The sequence below is a fragment of the Numenius arquata genome, chromosome Z (genome assembly GCF_964106895.1).
Source record: "Numenius arquata chromosome Z, bNumArq3.hap1.1, whole genome shotgun sequence".
NCBI classification, from domain to species: domain Eukaryota; kingdom Metazoa; phylum Chordata; class Aves; order Charadriiformes; family Scolopacidae; genus Numenius; species Numenius arquata.
Window position 1 is genome coordinate 38,858,992 of NC_133616.1, and position 20,203 is coordinate 38,879,194.

Here is a 20,203-nt window from a genome sequence, read left to right on the forward strand (position 1 = left end):
CTGTGAACTGTTGATAGGCTTTATTGAAGCACATCTGTGTAAGATATTAAGGAAAGGCGGACACTATCTATCTTGCTGCTTGAAATTCTATATTATTGGAGTAAGAGAGAAGCATTATGCTTTTGCCATTTTTATCACTGAAGATACATGTTCGCAAGGTCTGTGAGTCTGCATCATTCCTTTGTGTTTATATGAGAATTATGGCAGGTGAAACTTCCTTTGACTGGTTGTCCCGGTTTGAGGTAAAACAGAACCAACTTTCTGTTCAGTATTTTTACATCTTAGCTAGGCCTCTTCTAACTCCCTGAAATTAACAGCATATTGTGGAGAAAACTACTCGTTCTCAGAGTGATAAGACTAATGTTTGTACTTCATGTCAAGGAGCGGTATGCAGAGACTCTTGCTTATACTTGTTGCTATAACAACCAAGGTCAGCCAATTTTGTTATTTGCCCCATTGGAGGGTCGGAAACGGAAAAAGCGTGGAAGGGTCCCACCTGCAGGGAGGAGCGGACAGGACAGGTGACCCAAACCTGACCAACTAGGGTATTCTATCCCATCTGCCCCATGTTTAGTATAAAAGCTGAAGGATCAAAGGGTCAACACTCTTCCTTCAATGGCTGACATCCGAAGAGGACCCTGTCTGCTCATTTGCCTTTGATCCCAATCCATGTGTTCCTGACTCCAGAGCTGGAATCCGGTTCCCATCTGTCACTGAGTCGAGCCTGGGACTTCCCCAGTGCCTGCCGGTGATGTCATCCTGGGAGCTTGATACAGTTTTGCATATATTGTATCTATTTCATTATTTCCTTCTTCATTTTAATATTAATACTTCATTAAAGGAGTTTAGTTCATTCTAAACTTGTAAATATCTCTTCCTCCACTCTCTTTGGAGAGAGGTGGGGAATGGCCATCTGTCATTCTGATTGGCCAATCCGGCCTAAACCATGACACTGGTGAATTAGTATAAATGATATAACAATAGAATCATAGAACCATAGAAGAGAATCAAAGATTCACTTAGGTTGGAACAGACATGTAAGATCATTGAGTCCAATTGTAAATCTAACACTGCCAAGTCTACCGTTAGACTGCGTCCCTAAACATCACATCTATATGTCTTTTAAATACCTTCAGGGGTGGTCACTGAACCACATCCCTGGGCAGACTGTTCCAGTGCTTGACAACCCTTTTGATGAAGACATTTTTCCTAATATCCAATCTAAACCTCCCCTGGTGCAACTTGAGGCCAATTCCGCTTGTCCTATCCCACGCCACTTGGAAGAAGAAACCAACACCCACCGTGTTACAACTTCCTTTCAGGTAGTTGTAGACAGTGATAAGGTCTTCTCTCAGCCTCCTTTTTACCAAGGAACAGAAGGCATCAAATGAAAATATCATGTAGCAAACGGCCACCGAAATTTAATATTATTAGCTTAACATCTCTTTATTTGTTAAGGCCTTTGACTCTGTTTCCCACAGCATTCTCCTGGAGAAACTGGCTGCTCATAGCTTGGATGGGCACACTCTTCACTGGGTGAAAAACTGGTTGGATGGCTGGACACAAAGAGTGGTGGTGAATGGAGTAAATCCGGTTGGTGGCTGGTTACAAGTGGTGTTCCTCAGGGCTCAGTGTTTGAGCCAGTTCTGTTTAATATCTTTATCAATGATCTGGATGAGAGGATCAAGTGCATCCTCAGTAAATTTGCAGGTGACACCAAGTTGGGTGGAGTGTGGATCTGCTTGAGGGTAGGAAGGCTCTATAGAGGGATCTGGATAGGCTGGATCAATGGGCTGAGGCCAATGGTTCAACAAGGCGAAGTGCCAGGTCCTGCACTTGGGTCACAACAACCCCATGCAGCGCTACAGGCTTGAGGAAGAGCAGGCTTTGAGAAACCTAGTGGAAGGTGTCCCTGCCCATGGCAGGGGGGTTTGGAACTAGTTGATCTTTAAGGTGTCTTCCAACCTAAACTATTCTATGATTCTAAGACTAGCTGGAAAGCTGCCCGACGGAAAAGGACCTGGAGGTGCTGGTTGACAGCTGGCTGAATATGAGCCAGCAGTGTGCCCAGGTGGCCAAGAAGGCCAATAGCATCCTGGCTTGTATCAGAAATAGTGTGGCCAGCAGGACTAGGGAAGTCATCGTACCCCTTCACTCGCGCTGGTGAGGCTGCATCTTGAATACTGTGTTCAATTTTGGGCCCCTCACTCCAAGAATGACATTGAGGTGCTGGAGCATGTCCAAAGAAGAGCAACAAAGCTGGTGAAGGGTCTAGAGAACAAGTTCTGTTAGGATCAGCTGAGGGAACTGAGATTGTTTAACCTAGAGAGAAGGAGTCTGAGGGGAGACCGTATTGCTCTATACAACTACCTGAAAAGAGGTTGTATCCAGGTAGGGGTCAGTCTCTTGTCCCAAGTAACAGGCAATGGGACAAGAGGAAACGGCCTCATTTTGCAGCAGGGGAGGTTTAGATGGAATATTAGGAAAAGTTTCTTCACTGAAGGGGTCATCAAACATTGGAACAGGCTGCCTAGTGAAGTAGTTGGGTGATCATCCCTGGAGGTACTTAAAAGTTGTGGTGCTTATGGACAGGGTTTAATGGTGGACTTGGCAGTGCTAGGTTAATGGTTGAACTTGATGATCTTAAAGGTCTTTTCCAACCTAAATGATTCCATGATTCTATATGTATGGGAAACAATCAGTAACGTTTTCCTAGTCCCCATTATTTTGACACAGAAGATTTTAGAGAGCTATTGCATATTGCTCCTCCTTCACTACTGGCTTATCCAAGATGATTATCTGTTCAGTTTTTACATATTTCTGACAAACTTTTCTGCTCTTCTGTGTACTTTTTTCAGATCTTAAAGTGATCTTTTGGGATAGGCAGACCAACACTGTACTCACTATTCAAGATACAAGGTTCTTGATGGAGATACTTAGTGAAATACTAGTATTTTATATATTATTCTGCATTCATCTAAGTATAAATCCTAATACTCTGTATACCTTTTTTACTTGTTTCCAACTTATATGAAACTTACATTTATGCTTTCAGAAGATCTGTCCACTAACATTTTTCTGAGTTAATTTCAAGCCTGATGTGGAGGTAGGGTTGTTTCCCAAATGCACATTATTTCATATTTACCAATATTGAATTTCACCTGCTATTTTTGCTGGTTATCCCATATTATGAGATTTTTTTTGCACATCCTCCTAGTTGGTTTTCTTATCATGAGTATTTTTTTATCACCAGCAATTATTGTCAAGTCAGTATTCAGTATGTGGGATATTCTTGGTCTCTGACCACTATTAAGAATCTTTTTCCCTACTGTCTGATCAGTTATTAAACAGTTGGAGAACCTTGTGCCTTGTGACAGCTTAATTTGTTTAAAAGTCCTTCAGGAAAGCCATCATCAAAAGCTTTTGTGGGAATACAAATGTACTGTATCAATCTGACAGTCTTATCTTCATTGTCCCTGCCAAAATTGTGTTAAGAGTTCTGATTTCATTCTACAAAGTAACTGCCTTGCTTCCTCTACCTCTACTGTATTTACCCATGTTGCTATTATTGCTATTCATTATTATAGTTTCATTATGTATGTCCTTACAAGGTTCTAACTGTGATGATACGACATACTTTGACAACTAGTACACTCCTTTGTCTTTTTTAAGAATTGGCGTATTTTCTACCGTCTTCCATTCTGCTGTTAGAGGGGCTGATGTCAGCTACACTTCAGTTCCCTGGGAACTCTTAGGTGAATACCACCTGGTCCTGACAATTTGCTACCACTTTACGGATGACTTCTATAATCTTTTCTGCTGGCACTTCAATTTGACACAGTTCCTCAGATTTGTCTGCAATAAAGAGCAGCTTTGATGTAGGACCTTTCCTAACATGTTCTGCAGTGAGCAGTGAGGCAATGAATTAATTTCTCATTTCTGCAATAGCCTTGTCTTCTTGTGTGTTTCTTTTATACCTTGATCATCCTCTGGACTTACAGATTGGCAGGCAGTCCCCTACTCCCACTCCTTGGCTGATACTTTTTAAAAAGACCTATATACCTGTTCATATCTATTTCAGTGCAATTGTTCAGCACCATTTTGAATGAAAAGTCATTGTCAAATAATCATTATGTTCTCCCCTTCAAGTAAGATGTAAAGAATTTATAATAAACAAGCCTTACATCTCTTGCTGCAAAAATGAGAATCGTATCTATTCCTGAAAGTTTTTCTTTTGACTTCGCAGGAAAAAAATAATAAATAACAACATTTTCACCATGCGTTATAAAGAAGAAAAAAAAAAGAAAAAAAAAAGAAAACGCACAAGTACAGTTTTAAAATTTACTTTGGACTTAGTTACTTTTTTAATTAAAGACAAGTACTTCGACTGTCAAGGTCTGCTAGACATACAATTGGCAGGATCTACAATTTGTGCATGATTATTGTGGTTGTGTGTTCAAGTTTTGAATTAGAATTTAAGCAGTGATTTTTAGGTGATTGTCCATGTGATTTTAGTATTTTTCTGTCTATTTAAGTGTTTTAAGGAAACACGCACAATTATGCACAAATTTTGGCCATTTCTTTTTAGAACTCTGCTCCCAAAATTTCACAAGGTAAAGATTGTCACAGCTGTAACTGTTTCTGCTTAAATGTCAGCTCAGTCTCAAATGGAGTTTACAACAAAGAATGTCATTTTAGTAGTTAACGGATAGCTGTCTAAACCTCTTTAGACACTCTGCCAGTGCAAGGAATGACTGCTAGAGGAAACTTGATACCAGAATGGTTACTTTGAGATATCTCTGGAAGAAACACAAATAATTCAGGAACAATGCACAAGTTTTCTTTTCACATGTGACAATTCTGTAACATTTATTGGTCATCTTTTGACATCACTTCCACTGTATGTAAATATATACATGGGAAGAGGTAGCTTCTCATGCCAAGTTAGCAGTAGCACCTGCCCCATTTGTGTGCCAGTGTCCTCATTCTGCTCACGCCACTGAGTTTTCTGTGCATACGTGTTCTGTAGAAATTCTTTGTATGGATTTATATGAACCTCGTATGTCCAACTCCTTTGCTGTTTTGCATATAGAAATCCTGCTGAACGCTGTGCAAGTGCCATGAGTAGAGTGCTTTCACCACTTGGACACTGTTGTAGGTAGAGCTGTGCTTCATGGTGTCTTTGAGAGAGTTTATCCTAATGCAGATTCTGTCTCATACTTGAAAAGAAGTCTGCTTTAAAGAACTTCAAATTCTATAGAGATATCTTGAAATACAGTACCTTGAAATGGCTTTTGTTATATGTTAAAAAAGAAGGACTTCCCTCTGCCCCCTGCATTATCATACATTAGCTTCTGAAGTGAATTAAAGAGTAGGGAATGTATTATCAGAGACTGGTTTTAGAGTTAGGTTTGTAGAAGTCTCTACAGACTTTGGGTTTATGGAGACTCAGTTTTACTCCCCATCTCTGTTGGATTTTTTGCACAGATGCTTCCTCCAGCTTGCTTTTCTTTTGTGCCGTGTGCTTAAAATATAGGTAAAAACAAATCATTGTGATAAAGAGATCCCTAGCTGTTCAGGAATGTTTTATTTATTTCCCAAAGAAGATAATAATTTTCTAAGCTTTTCCTTCATCTCTGTCCTTTCGGAGGTTGGTGCCTTGGAACAGGCGATGCTGGATGCTTTAGTGATGGACCGTGTGGATTTTGTGAAGCTGTTAATAGAGCATGGAGTGAACATGCACCGTTTTCTTACCATTTCTCGTTTGGAAGAACTCTACAATACAGTGAGTATTTGAAATCCTAGTGTACAACTTTAGATAAGAATGCTTAGAAAGAATACTGTTTTGATATTTAAGCCACACTTTTATGAGGTATATTTGAAAAAAATTGAAAATTAATGGGTTTTTGATAATTTTTGATTGTAATGTTGGATTTTTGGATTGGTGTCTCAGCTTTTTACTTTTGATTCATTGACTTGACCCAGACTGAGTACTCACCTGAAGCTCATGAGAAATACGTTCTGGTTTTTGATCTATGCGATATATACTTATATTGCTGAAAATGATACGTTGTTTAACCAAAGTGATAACAAATTATTTCTAGAATATGTCAAGATTTAAGGTAGTAGAGGTGTTGCAGATTGGTGTTGAAATATTTTTTAAGAGATTTGTGGGGAGAGTTTGAGTGGGGAGAGTTTGAATCACAGTAGCTTATCCTGAAGATCTTTTAGCTGCTTTCTTTAACTGTATTGATTTTCTAGTGTAGAGTGACATGTTTGTTTGTCTTCTCTTTTCACATCACAGAAACAAGGACCATCAAATCTACTTTTGCACCACCTAGTTCGAGATGTGAAACAGGTAATAGACATAGGAAAGGCTGGGGAGCAAAAATATTAGCTTAGAACTTCAGTGTCCACTGGCACACTGCTATTAGGAAATACAGGGGAATTTTAGGAAAAGAAGTGATGGTTTCATTACTGTGCTCCTATATCTGCTAAATGGTGTAATCTTCATCCCACTGATCCCCCTAAGCAATTAACTAGCATACTACTACTGAATGGTCCCAAGGGACCTGTACCTTAATTTCAAAGCCAAGCAGTTTGTGTAGATCAGACTCTCTTTCTCAAGTTACTAAAATGACGTTATGAAGTCATGGTATAAAAGAGTTACTGAATTAATGCAGTAATTATGCTCATGGCTCTAAGGTTGTCATTATTTCCCCAAAGCTAAAAAAGTCTTTTTTGTTGTTGAGCGGTAACAAAGATACTGTGACAAGATATATCATTTTAATGTACTGCATTGCCTAGGAGGACAGAAGGTGGCAGTGGATGACTACTACATGGAGCACTGGCTCCCTTACTTGTTCAGCTTATTCTGTGTCTCTGTTATACCTCACACCACTGCTTAGCCAGGAAAGTAGTTCTTTCTGCATCTAGTCTCCACTGCAGGAGATGCCTAGATCCAAAATTAGATTAATTGGCTGATTCTTTCCAGGGTACGAATGCTAAGATAAAATAGTAAATCTGACTGTTTGCAGAGATTTCTCCCACTTATTATGGGAGACTTTCATGTCAATCCCATTGATGGTTCTGTAGGTACATGTAGGGTATTCTGGTCTCCAGAGCAAGCTATTTTCTGTGTTTTCCCATACTGATGGACATATTTGAGGTCTAATTTATATGATAGATGTAGAAGATCTCAGTGTTGAAAATATATAGGACCTTTCCAGGCTGAGAAATCTGTCTTTTTCACTGATACTGGAGTGATTTGCTCCTTGATATGAACCCTCTCCTGAAATTCATGGCTGTGTTACATCTCAGGATACTCTGGAAAAACTCAGGGTATGGTCTAAAGGGAAATTTTTGGCACTTGAAATGAAATAGTGGAATTTAGGTAGAAAATGGGTACACAATTTCAAAACTTGCTACACTGTTGAGTAAGCTAAACTGACTTGGGACCTGCAAACAGGTCTAAATGCTGAAAAGCCTTATTCACCTGAGCTTCTGTAAAAATGCCTGAATGCTCTGTGAATGGGTTGTGCTCTTGCAGTCTTATTAAATATAGTAACACAGTAGGTAGGGCAGTCACCACAGTAATGTGACCATGGATTTCAGAATATTTTCCACATTAGTATGACCAGCTTTGCTGCTGCTACATTTGAAGGGAGATGCATTGCAGTCTGCAATGATAGCATAAAATACGCTTTTTAGTGCAGAGAAGTATATACAAGTATCGGTAGTTAGAAATACTTGCCTAACTCTCAGTGATAGAGCTGGGAAGCTCTGTCCTATGAGATGTGCTTTTGCCCCGGAGTGCTCAGGATGTTGCTGACTCCTGCTCCGCAGAGCTGGGTGGCCTTAGCTTGACACTAAAGTCTATTGAAACAAACCTCAGTCTAATGAGGGAGGTGACTTTTCACAGTCTGAAAGGCATACGCTGCCAGTAATACATAACACCTCTGACCTCATCTATGTACAGGCTCATTTTTCACTTCCAAGAGTTGTGATTTAAGGTTTTACCAATAATTTTTGAAGTCTGAATAGAAGATATCTGTTCTTCAGAGAATTTGTCACAAACCTTGTGTAATGCAAGGAAGTGGAGGTAAACTGGTAAGCAGTGGTTCTTCAAACAGAGGTGATGAGAGGCTCAGAAGGCATAGCTAATGGACGTGCAGCTGCTGTCCTAGTTGTTTTGACAATCTTGAGCCTCTACAAGCGATTACCAGTCTCCAGGAATTACTCTACAACATTAAGTGCATGCTTCATACACTTCTACATTTTTAATTAATGAACTAGTTTAATAAGCAAATCATATCATACTAGTTTTCTCGTTATGAGAAGAATAAGATTATTATCAGTCCCTGGCTGTTGGTGATTAACCTGAAGAAACATTACCCTCACTGCTGAATGCAGCTGATCTTGTGAACATTGCAATATATGTCCCTATGCGATGTGGGTGCAATGGGCTGTAGACATCACACTTTTCAGGCTGAAAATGTGGATGTGCCTGTGTTCTTCCCCCTAGGGGAGTTCCATATGTCTAATGAATGTGTACACTTTCCTGACAGATGTGGGAGCTCTCAGTAGCACCTTCTTCCAGACTCCCCTCATAGTAGTAGGACTCTGACATGGCTGAATGTTGCATATAATAGCTTCATGAAATGCTTGTGACATTTGGTGTTTCAGAATACCCTTTCCTTTGATTACAAGATATCACTGATTGATATTGGACTGGTGATAGAGTACCTCCTTGGTGGAGCTTATCGGAGCAGCTACACAAGGAAGCATTTCCGAATTCTCTACAATGATCTCTACAGAAAACACAAGGTAGTGTCTGTGAAATGGCTACTACTGGTCACAAAGAAAATCCAAAATGTGATACCTGAATAGCTCAGGTTGTCATTGCGGTTTGTCTGAAGAGCATCAGTTAAACGTATGCCATGCTTGTCTGTTTTATGAATCTCTTTGCCAACTGTGGAGAGGTTGCAAATAGACAAGTCCCTCCCCAAACTACTCTCAAACCTCTTAGGACTACCAGTGATTGTTAAATTAGCTATTAGTTCAGTGAATTTACCTTGTGTCCAGTAGCAGGGTTGTGTTCTTTAGCTGTCATCCATCAAAAAAGATTGGCAAGGCTGTACCAACCACCATTTTCCCTTTTGTGAAGCAATTGCATGTTTCTGCTCTTGCAATTTGAACCACATCACAGAAATACTGAATTCAACAGGCATTGAACTAGACTTACAGCATGTCAGCTGAAGAACAAAATGAAGATTTCTGACTTAAGTTTTGAGCAAATGTCTTACATTTTAGAAGCAGCTCGGTGCTAGTGGTGCATCTTCCTGCCAATGAGCTGAGGTTGCCTGGCAGAGCTTTTTCTGTGACACACTGGTCATCACAGGGGAAGTCTCATGCTGGGTATGCCAGGCTGGACCCATGGTGCGGTGGCTTTGTGCAGGCAGAGGGTTGTGCTTGGACGTGCATGCTGTTCTGCTCATTCTAAACATTTAAGGTGTTTGGCTGTATGGCATAGCGTTGCGCCATGTCTACATATCAGTACCTCACGAAAAAGCTGCCTGAGAACAACAGTGTGCAAACATACTAGTACTTTCATTTTCCCCAGTGACTTTCCAAAACCAGTAACTTGAAAACAGCCAAAACTTCTCAATAAATTAGCCATGTGTCATTCCCAACATCGTAGAAGGAGAAGATTTACCTCATGAGAATTCTCCATGGTTTTTGGAGTAGAACTGGACTTTGATTAAAGTACTTCCATACATTAAAAATCAAACAACAAAAACCTCTCATCCCAATGTAGTGCTTTCATAACTAATACAAGAAACTCAGGTTGATGAGAAAAAATGAGAAAAAAATAATGAAAACTGTTACTTGGGGTGAATAGAAACACAGAGACAGAGCTTTTTGTGTGTCACTAGCTTAATACAATGCTTAAAAAGAGATATCTGAGCAGTTGTAACACTCTTCAGTGTATCCTCGTGAAATATGACCTTAAAAGGGATGGGCGAAGCCACATGATCATGTAACTAGGAACTGCAGAGAACAGTGTTAGTGATTCAGCTAGTAACATTCTTCCCGCTAGTCAACACTGAACAAAATGCCTAGGGATGCTAGACATGCCATCCTTCAGAGGAAATGGTCAGCAAAAAGTTCAGGGAACTTCTTTTAAAGGCCTTACGCACTTTTTGTAAGGGTGGGCACTCAGAAAAGCTTCCAGGTTGGGTGACTCCAATCTGGTGCAAGCTGTGTTGTTGTTGTAATTGGTGGACGCTATTGGAAAAATCAGTATTTTGAATTTAGAGATTCAGATTTTATTTTTTTTTTTTTTTAATTAGGTGTGAAGCAGGCTATTTTTTCCTTGATGGTATATGCTCTAGTGGTAGTTATAGTGGTTGCTGACTCACTGGGCTTTGAGTAACGTCAGTTTCTACAGTCACTGTTGCAATCAGAGATAATTACGGACAAACTTCGTCTTTAATTTGCATTTCTCTCCTTGTGCTTTATGGTATGCCTTTGGATCTAGAGAGTGCTCTCCAGCTTTTCTCAGAGCCTGTCTCATTCCCTTCATCAGCGTAATCAGGCGAGTAGCAGAATGGGATCTGCTGAAAGTACTTTGCATTCTCAGTTCTTCAGAACGGCACAGCCTTACAAATATAAGGTAATGTAATTGCTTATTTTAGACTTTGCTCAGGACATATTAGGATGCTAATAATTTTATTGAGAATTTTTAGACACATGTTGGTCAGGCTACTAGTTATCATAATTCTATTTAAATTACAACGGAAGCAACATTTTACCGCTCAGTGTTCATGAAGTACTGGTCTTGCAATTCTAATGTTGAAATCAAGCTCAGACTCCTCCTGTGATACTTTTTAACTTCCTTTCATTTGTTGCTAAGGGCTTTTGTTCACTGAAATGTGGTGTCAACAAATTTCTGAACACCAAGCATGGGTGAAAAGTCTTATTTGGAAGCAACAGTAGGAATTATCTGATTTTCCCAATGTTTTCTCATTGCTTATTAAAGTAGCTACAGTAAGCCTGCTAAGAAGAGATACAGTTCTGATACCTGGAAAAACAGAGTATTTTCTTTAAAAGAAAAAATGACGAAAGAGCAAAGATCGCCACATACATATATCTGACAGACAAAACATAAAGTAGATTGAATGTAAATGGCTTTGTTGGACTTAGTCTGAGCCAAAATGAAACCATTATAGCACTGAGACAGCCTCAGCCACTTACTTACACCACTAAGGCTTTTTCTTTGCTGTTAGTGGAGCAAGTTTGCTGGCGACATCAAGCTGGGTGGTGCAGTTGACACGCTGGAGTGGAGGGATGGCATCCAGAGGGATCTGGACAGGCTTAAGAAGTGGGCGCCTTGTGAACTTCATGAAGTTCAACAAGGCCAAGTGCAAGGTCCTGCATATGGGTTGGGGCAATCCCAAGCACAAATACAAGCTGGGCGGAGAATGGATTGAGAGCAGCCCTGAGGAGAAGGACTTGGGGGTGTTGGTGGATGAGAAGCTCAATGTGAGCCGGCAATGTGCGCTGGCAGCCCAGAAAGCCAACCGCATCCTGGGCTGCATCAAAAGAAGTGTGGCCAGCAGGTTGAGGGAGGCGATTCTACCCCTCTTCTCTGCTCTTATGAGACCCCACCTGGAGTACTGTGTCCAGCTTTGGAGTCCTCGGCATAAGAAGGATGTGGATCTGTTGGAGGGAGTTCAGAGGAGAGCCACAAAGATGATCAGAGGGTTGGAGCACCTTCCTTGTGAGGACAGGCTGAGAGAGTTGGGGTTGTTCAGCCTGGAGAAGAGAAGGCTCCAGGGAGACCTTATAGCAGCCTTCCAGTACCTAAAGGGGGCCTACAGGAGGGATGGGGAGGGACTCTATCAGGGAGTGTAGAGATAGGATGAGGGGTAATGATTTTAAACTGAAAGAGGGGAGATTTAGATTAGATATCAGGAATAAATTCTTTAGTGTGATTGTGATGAGGCACTGGAACAGGTTGCCCAGAGAAGCTGTGGCTGCCCCATCCCTGGAAGTGTTCGAGACCAGGTTGGATGGGGCTTTGAGCAACCTGGCCTAGTGGGAGGTGTCCCTGCCCGTGGCAGGGGGGTTGGAACTAGATGATCTTTAAAGTCCTTTCCAACCCGAATCATTCTATGCTTCTATGAAATATACAGACACGAATGCATAGTCCGTGGTGTATGTTTCAGTCTACTGATTGCTTTTTTTTGCTGTCATGAGACAAGTACAAGAAAAGACTGAAAGTAGGATCTTGATATCATGGGGTTTGGAGACTGCATAACTGTATGAAGTGGAGGCTATAAATGGCATGCGTACAGAGCAAGGAGTGTTTTTCTTCCACTAATGTTGCCCGCTTCTTAGCATTAGAAATCTGAATGTGATCCTATCTGTGGTTTGTGACTTAAATGTATATAATGATCAAATAGTTGCTATCACAATTCAGTCTTGTGTGCAGTTTTATTTACATCAATCTGAACCCAAACCATTCATTGAGATTTTGTTTTCTTTCTGAAAAATGAATTTATAGGAAAGATCCACTGCTTTCCATAAATGTAAGAGGAAATCAAAAGAGGATATAAACTTTGCAGAGAACTGTGAGTCATCTGGCTTTATCTACCCATATAATGACCTACTGGTTTGGGCAGTATTAATGAAAAGGCAGAAGATGGCAATGTTCTTCTGGCAGCATGGAGAGGAAGCCATGGTCAAAGCCGTTGTGGCTTGTAAACTCTACAGGGCGATGGCACGTGAAGCTAAGCAGAGCAACATGGTGGATGACACTTCAGAAGAACTCAAGAAGTATTCAAAGTACGATCTGTCCCTTCAGTTAATAAAGTTCTGCAGTGCTTACAATGGTTTGATATTTTCCTAATCCACTAAGAGTTTGTGAGGTTAGTGATGCCATGGACTGCAGGGTGTAAAAGAAATACTTCCAGCTGCCCACTATTCATATGATATAATGGAGGTGAGCAGTCTGGTTGAAAGTTAAATGAAAGCTATTAGCATGTTATGTAGTTGTATATTTAAAAATGAAAATGTGAGTAATGTGTGGCTCACTGTCTGCTAAATGGTCAAGTGGAAGACTGAAATTTTCGTTTCAGCTTCCCTTCCAGTTCAGCTTGTTAAAAAGCCACGTGGCACATACATGTTGGACTTGTCAAATCTGTAATGTGCGATAATGAGCAAACTAAAACCAGTGCTTAAATCCTGCTCTGTGTAAGACCTAAAAAAAGGTATGCTGAAATAATTGAATGAATAAAAAATGAAGTAGGCCAAGAATTTTCTTCAATTTTTCAAGTTTCACACTAGTGTTTTCTGGTAGTTTTTGTTGTTAACGACATATTGTATGCTCTGTAGACACCATGCCTCAGATTCAGAGTACAATAAGATGCGATGTCTTGTTTTGCATGCAACTCCAAGGCTTAATTTAAAGGGAGGTGTAACTTCCTTGAGGAGACTTCCTTACAGAGATGATTAAAAGTTAGTGTAAAAGAAGAGGCTTTTGCAACTGCCTACAGTGCTTACCCACAGATGATGAGTCTCTTGTTGAAGGAAATACACAGAACTTCACAGGGTCCATTTTGATTGCTGGGTGGGATCAAGAACAAAACAATTAAAACCCCAGAAAACAGGTTGACCCTTAACCTTGTGATTAGGATTAAATCATTACATTTAATTGTCAAATTATTTTTCATTAGATATATTGATAAAGTGATGGGAAAAATGGGAGAAGGCGTACTTACTGAGATTGGTAGCTGAACTTTAGTTAATGAAGTCTTAAACCAATCTCTTTGCAGTGGTGCTTCTGAGCTTTGACTGTTCCTCTTATATTAACTGTTAATTACTCTAGGGAATTTGGGCAGCTTGCCTTAGATGTCCTGGAGAAAGCATTCAAACAAAATGAGCAGATGGCCATGAAACTGCTGACCTATGAACTGAAAAACTGGAGCAACTCAACCTGCTTAAAACTAGCAGTGTCTGTGGGGCTGCGGCCGTTTGTATCCCATACCTGCACACAGATGCTGCTGACTGATATGTGGATGGGACGCCTGAAGATGCGGAAGAACTCCTGGTTTAAGGTAACATCACTCTAGCTTTTTCTGACCATTTAGGTGCTGTTTACATGCTTTATGCATGTCTTTGTGGTCATGAACAAGTCTAATGCAGCTTCAGACAGGTATGCTTAAACATGTATTGGAATGTGCACATCTGGGAGAGAAAAGAAAGGCAGGGAGGGAAGACAGTACGTGCTTCTGTTTTAATTCTTTGCAAAGGCAGCTGTGGGATGATATTAAGATAGTGCATTTTGTGAGGGTTTTTTTTTTTTTGCTGTTTCCATTCTCTCAGCACCCTTCAGTCCCTCCCCACCTGCTCTTGCTGCCTCTCATTGCTGTTTCTCCAGCAGAGCTGCTAATGGGAGGAATGCCCTCTGGATACAGGGACCAGTATCTAAAGTATCCCCAGATACCTTGACACTCTTCAAAGCCAAAAAACAGTCAAGATCAACACACTTCGAAGGCTATAGGAGTGTGATACAAAGATTGCTCACACCAGTGGCTCCCTCCCAGGCCAATGGAATTGCACTGGGTTTGTGCTGGCATTGTGGATGTCTTACTGTGGCTGAAGGTCTATGCTATCACTGCTGAATTAATTTCCCGAATCATGTGTCTCTCTTTTAGGTTGTTATGAGTATTCTGCTGCCTCCCACCATCTTGATGCTGGAGTTTAAAAGCAAAGCAGAAATGTCCCATGTGCCTCAGTCTCAAGACTTCCACCAGTTCACATGGTATCATGGGGATCAGAGCCCAACCAGCTCTAAAGATGCCTTGTCTCTGGTTAGTTGGCAACGATCAGTCATTTGTGTGTTGGGGTCTGTCTGTTTACCACAGTATAATCCTGAGGAGTGAGGAGAAGGGGATCAGCTGGAAGTATTGGGGCCCAATTCTCAAGAAGTAGGAATTTGATCCCTGGTTTGGATCCAGACTGAAGTGACCTTGCACAAGTCACTTCATCTGTCCTGGGTGTCACTTCTGTACTGGTCATAATGAGAAAATCCTTCCCAACCTCACAGAAGTATAATGAGATCATAATTATCTGTCAGTTACACAGGTATTTTAGGGCACAAAGTCTATTCAAGCTGCAGGTAGATACCTGTGTAATCTTGTATACCAAATCATCTAAGAATGGTTTCATATCATACACCAAATCACATCCATAAGGTTCAATTTAGATTGCCCAGTTGAGCTTTCCTAACAGGGAAATAGGAGAACTGAGGCAGTCCAGGTCCTGTCCTGTCCAACTCGCTCCTTCCTGCTCTGCCTGGCCAGCAGCCCTGCCCTGCATCTCAGCCACAGCCCTCTCCATGGCCGTCCTTTGCTCGTAGTCTCTCCCTGAGGTTTTGTTTCCTGAATTAAGTCATAGCCCTTCCAGAGGTCTAGCTCCTGCTCTCCTTGTTGAAAAACAGGATATTTCTACTTCTGCATCGCTTGAACCTGGCAGACATGCTATTTAAAGCACAAGAATATCACTGTGCTTTTGGTGTAGTCACCTGAACTGAGTCCTGAAGCACTCTGCAGGGAACCTGTGGTTGCACAAAAATCCTTCTTAGGCCTGTCAGTGAAGAGTCTCCAGCATAGGTGAAGTCTTTGTCTTTTAAGATCTGAATTCCCCCGGACTTCTAAGCAGAATTGCTTGTCCTTTCTTTTTTTTATTCTCCACAAAGCATTCCTTGAACTGAAAATTTCCAGAAGTTTTCAGTCTGAGGTAAACAGCAGACACTGAGGGTTTCCATCCAAAAGGGTGAATGTTGGTGAGATGCTAAGCAATGACAACAGGATTGTCAAGTGAGGGCTGTCAGGCAATCTTTTTTGCTCCGCTCTGCTTACCTTACAGCAGGTAAGCATTGTAGACTGCTTGGGACATTCTCAGTTAACTTTAAATTTGTGTAAAATAAAAGAGAGCAGATTGTCACTGGGGGCTTTTGCAGCTGCGTGGTAGGCTTGTCAATGTCACACTCATGTATACAGTGTTTTCTCTCTCTGATGCAGAAAAATGCTTGGAGCCATTATCTCCTGCAGCGCCTGTCTAAAATAGTCAAAATGCTTTTTATGGGGTTAGGTAACAGCTATGATACAGAGGACAGGCCAATTGTAATTACTTGCAGCAGGACCACCCCTGCAGTCCGGTAGAAGGCCACACAGCAATGTGTGTAAGCACTTTTCTGACCTGCCTCAGGCCAAACTGTTTCCTTCCTGAAGTAGCAATAAGCTTATGTTCTGATTTTATCTAATATAGAATGTTGTTTAAAACAAAAGGCCGAGCTACCCCTTTTTTCGTAAATACTCTGTTATGAAATATTATAGAAAAATGCCCAGAAAATTTCAACAATGTGCATGTGGCATAGAGAGCACTTTTCACACACAGTTGTAAGTTCCAGTGATCAGCTGCAGCTGGAAGTCGTGCTCTTTCATGGGACAGATTCTCTCCTTCACCTTGGAGGATCTGACGTTAACACATTGGGATGATTCTGTGTTCCAACTTCTCTGGTTTAGCACTTTTCTGAATCTAATGTGATGAAAAAAAATGAATTTTCCCCCAATAACCCAAGGAAATGTTGTGTGGCAACCCAAGGAAATGTTATATGACAAATATGTCACATGAAAAGTGCTATACTGCAGTTGTCTAGTAACAGTAAGTTTTAGCATTGATATTAGCCAAGGCAATTGACCAGCATTGAAGCAAAACTGAGCAAGGTAGTTTGATTCCCTCAGCCTTGCCCAGCTGTTAGCTATTTATTGTTCCCCCAGGCCTCTCTCCTTCTTCTCTGTAAACTCCTTCAAGCACCTTCTGGTTTTCTCAGTTGCCCACTGCTGTGGGTCTTCAGCTCTTCTTAAGCTTCAGCAGCAATCAGATATTTGTACTTTCAGAGGGGCACTTGGAGAAGTGTCAAACTCTGGATACAGAATCAAGTGTGTTTGCTTTTTGTTTGTTTGTTGTTTTTTTTTAAATTTTATTTTCTTGATGATAATAAAGAAGTTACCTCTATTTTTTGTAGGCAGTTCTTTGTAAAAGGGTACTTATTTAATCCTCGTCTTCTAATCAATACATTCAGTACATCAAAAATAGCAATTAAATTCTGTATTTAGAATTTCACTGTCTTAACATTTTCAGTACAACTGTATTCATAAGCGGAAATGTAATGCTCCTTCCTTTATTTCAGAACATGCTGCAGTTGTCAGCGGATTTCTAGCTAACACAGCTACATCATATTGGGAGTTGTTATTTATCTGTATTTCACGGATAAGGAAAGTGAGATACAGAGTGATTAAGTGACTTTTGTTAAAGACTTAAGGAAATGTGTGTCAGAAACAGGAGTGGATTCAGGTCTGCTGGCACTCAGTCCACTGCCTGTAGTCATAAGAACAAACTCTAAGTTAGTATTTATAGTGGAAAAATGTGCATGTTAATTATTGCAAATGGGATGATTGTAACAAGACAAAAATCAAGCTGCAGTAATGGTTTGTTTATTCAGAACAAACCTTAAATACCTGTGCCTGTTTTCCCTCTAATATGACACAACCTTTGCAGTCACAGACCATGATTTCTTACTTTTTAAATGCTGTTTTCTTTTAAAGAAGGATTATGATGTAGAGAAGGTTGCTCAGAAGTCTGATGAAAGCCCAGCAGAGAATGGACAAGGAAGCCTGCCTGGCACTAGAAAAATCTATGAGTTCTACAACGCACCGATTGTCAAGTTCTGGTTTCACACGGTTGGTCATCTCCCTAGAACTTGGATTGCCAGAACCCTCCTTTGATCCTTCAAATACCACTTGATACTGCTTTTGCTTTGCCTAGCATGGATTTGCAGACACAGTAGTGGGGGTGGATGCGAAGACATTTGAGTATTTCTCTCACAATTAAGTGAAAAGTTTTGCAGCTAAAATCATGCAGCTGCAATAAAAATAAAACCAAACAAAAAAGAACAAAAAAGTAGTTATAAGGAACTAAAGAAAAACCTGAGCAGAGCTTTTGACAGTGTTTAATTGCATGAGTAGAGATAGATTTGAGGCTGGCCTTAAATACCTCACAGATATTTGTGTCCCTTTCTTCAGTAACCATTTCCGAAGGAGTGAATATTAATCTATAGGAGATCATTTGCTGTAGAGTAATATGCATTTATTAAATCAATTTTAGTAACTAAACCTGTGTCAGTAAAGCTTAGGAAGTTTACGATCAGGCTGCCTGTTGGTCGGACTGCCATGTACATAAACTGTTACTCCTTTAACAGGGTGTGGTTAGCTGCTTTATAGGTTGTTAATCTGTTATCTCAGGTATGTTTCTAGTGTGTTCTAGTACCTTTTAAATATGTGCTTTCCACCTGATATCGTTCTGTGTTTTGGAAGGCACTGATTAACGAGCTGTGATTCACATAGCTTTGAGAATGGCTGCTTGCTCGTACAGAAGGTTAGGATAAAAACATAGCACTTCATACATCCGAGTAACATTGTGCGGATATAATAGTCTGTCTCATGCATGGGTTTTGGGCGTAGGTGAACATATGGTGCAATAGTTCATCTTCTGCTCCCATTTTTTCAGCACTAAAGCACCAATTTACCAAATGATGTTTAAGGATATTCCTATAAAAAGTCTTTGGAGAACTGGAGGAAAGAGTTTGGGCCCAAAAATCTGACACTGCCCTGGTAGTTTGAATACATATAGTCTGGCTAATCACCTGTTAATATGTTCGCAGGAATTTCTTGGAGATTTTTGTGCATATGGATTATATATTTTGTGTTTTGTAGATGGCATACATGGCGTTTCTCATGCTCTTCACTTACACTGTGTTAGTGAAGATGGAACCAAGACCAAGTGTGCAAGAGTGGCTTGTTATCATTTATATTTTCAGCACTGCTATTGAAAAAGTCAGGGAGGTAAGCTTTTCTGTTCAGACTTCTTATCTATGGAGGATATATGATAAACCAGAAAATACCATAAACGGAAGAATGCCAAATCCTGCTTTGTTTTTGTAGAGAATTTAGCAGAGGAAAGAATTATACAGGCATTTATTTCTGAGAAGTCTTTTATTTGAAGACCAGTACTTGGGCTTTGAAAATACATCTTAAAGTTTGTCCTTAAATCTCTATTTTTTTGTGTAAAGCCAGTGGTAATGTGCAGGTCACTTGAGAATGAGCGTGATGAATTGAAATTTGGAGCCCCAATATAGGCACCTGTTTCTTAATTGTTTTGAGTGGACCATTAGATTTATTAAAACAAGTATGGAATTTGTCTTTAAATATTTACTTTGAGTGTGGACGTTGCTATCAATTAATAGGTATTATGTGTAGAATAACCTACAGCTCTCCATCAAGCTCTTCTTTCCATCTTTAACATTCATTGGAGACTTTGCAATTCATGTCTTCTACTTGATTTTCTTTGTCCGTGTACTTGCTCTGGTCTGCTGGCAAAGACATTGTAGGACACTGTGTCTTACGCGTGCAGCTAATTAACTACTGAGGGTTTTGTTATATATAACTGCAAGCCTCTATTTCTCTAGATTGTATCAACTAATTGTTAAAGCCTTAGGCCCTGATCCTGCAACTAGTTCCTCATGTGAGTTCGTCCAGCTGAATTGAGTAGGATCACTTGTTTACATGAATGTGTTAATATGCATGAATTTTTGCAGGATTGGGGCGCGACATTTCAAAATCTCTCCTTTACTTGGTACTTATCAGTGTGATCTTGCATAGCACAGCATAATTGGCCTCACTTGCACAATGTGCAAAGGTTTTATTTATGGCCTCCCAAAGATTCCACTTCACACATTTGCTCATTGAAGCTTAAAATCCCTTTGGGGCACCTCACAGTTCAAGGAGCGAACATTTCATTCTTTACCTTGCTCGTTGCCAGCACTCCTTTTTTTAGAGTGTCCTTGGTGGAATACAAGGATCTTTCTTTATATTTTCAGTCTGAAACAAAAGGCATTAGTTATTTTCCCATCAGCAAGGTTAGTTTGGTACTTTCCATGACTTAGGGGCTTTTGAAAGGTCGTGACCATTCCTCCAGAAAATGCTTGTTAATTTGTAATGTACATATATGTACATTATGTACATATATGTACATTATGTTATATGTACATATAACATAAAATATGTATACATACATA

At 40.3% G+C, this 20,203-nt stretch overlaps 1 protein-coding gene across 1 annotated transcript in view; it reads left to right on the forward strand.

The window, feature by feature from the left end:
- Positions 1-20,203, forward strand: part of TRPM6 (transient receptor potential cation channel subfamily M member 6) — an 88,497-nt gene that overhangs the window by 35,196 nt on the left and 33,098 nt on the right. The window contains exons 12-20 of the mRNA XM_074166354.1: positions 5,651-5,785; positions 6,305-6,358; positions 8,686-8,826; positions 10,565-10,675; positions 12,569-12,849; positions 13,892-14,120; positions 14,721-14,876; positions 17,676-17,810; positions 18,843-18,971. Of these exons, the coding sequence (XP_074022455.1) occupies positions 5,651-5,785; positions 6,305-6,358; positions 8,686-8,826; positions 10,565-10,675; positions 12,569-12,849; positions 13,892-14,120; positions 14,721-14,876; positions 17,676-17,810; positions 18,843-18,971 (1,371 nt within the window). The remainder of the gene's footprint in view (positions 1-5,650; positions 5,786-6,304; positions 6,359-8,685; positions 8,827-10,564; positions 10,676-12,568; positions 12,850-13,891; positions 14,121-14,720; positions 14,877-17,675; positions 17,811-18,842; positions 18,972-20,203) is intronic.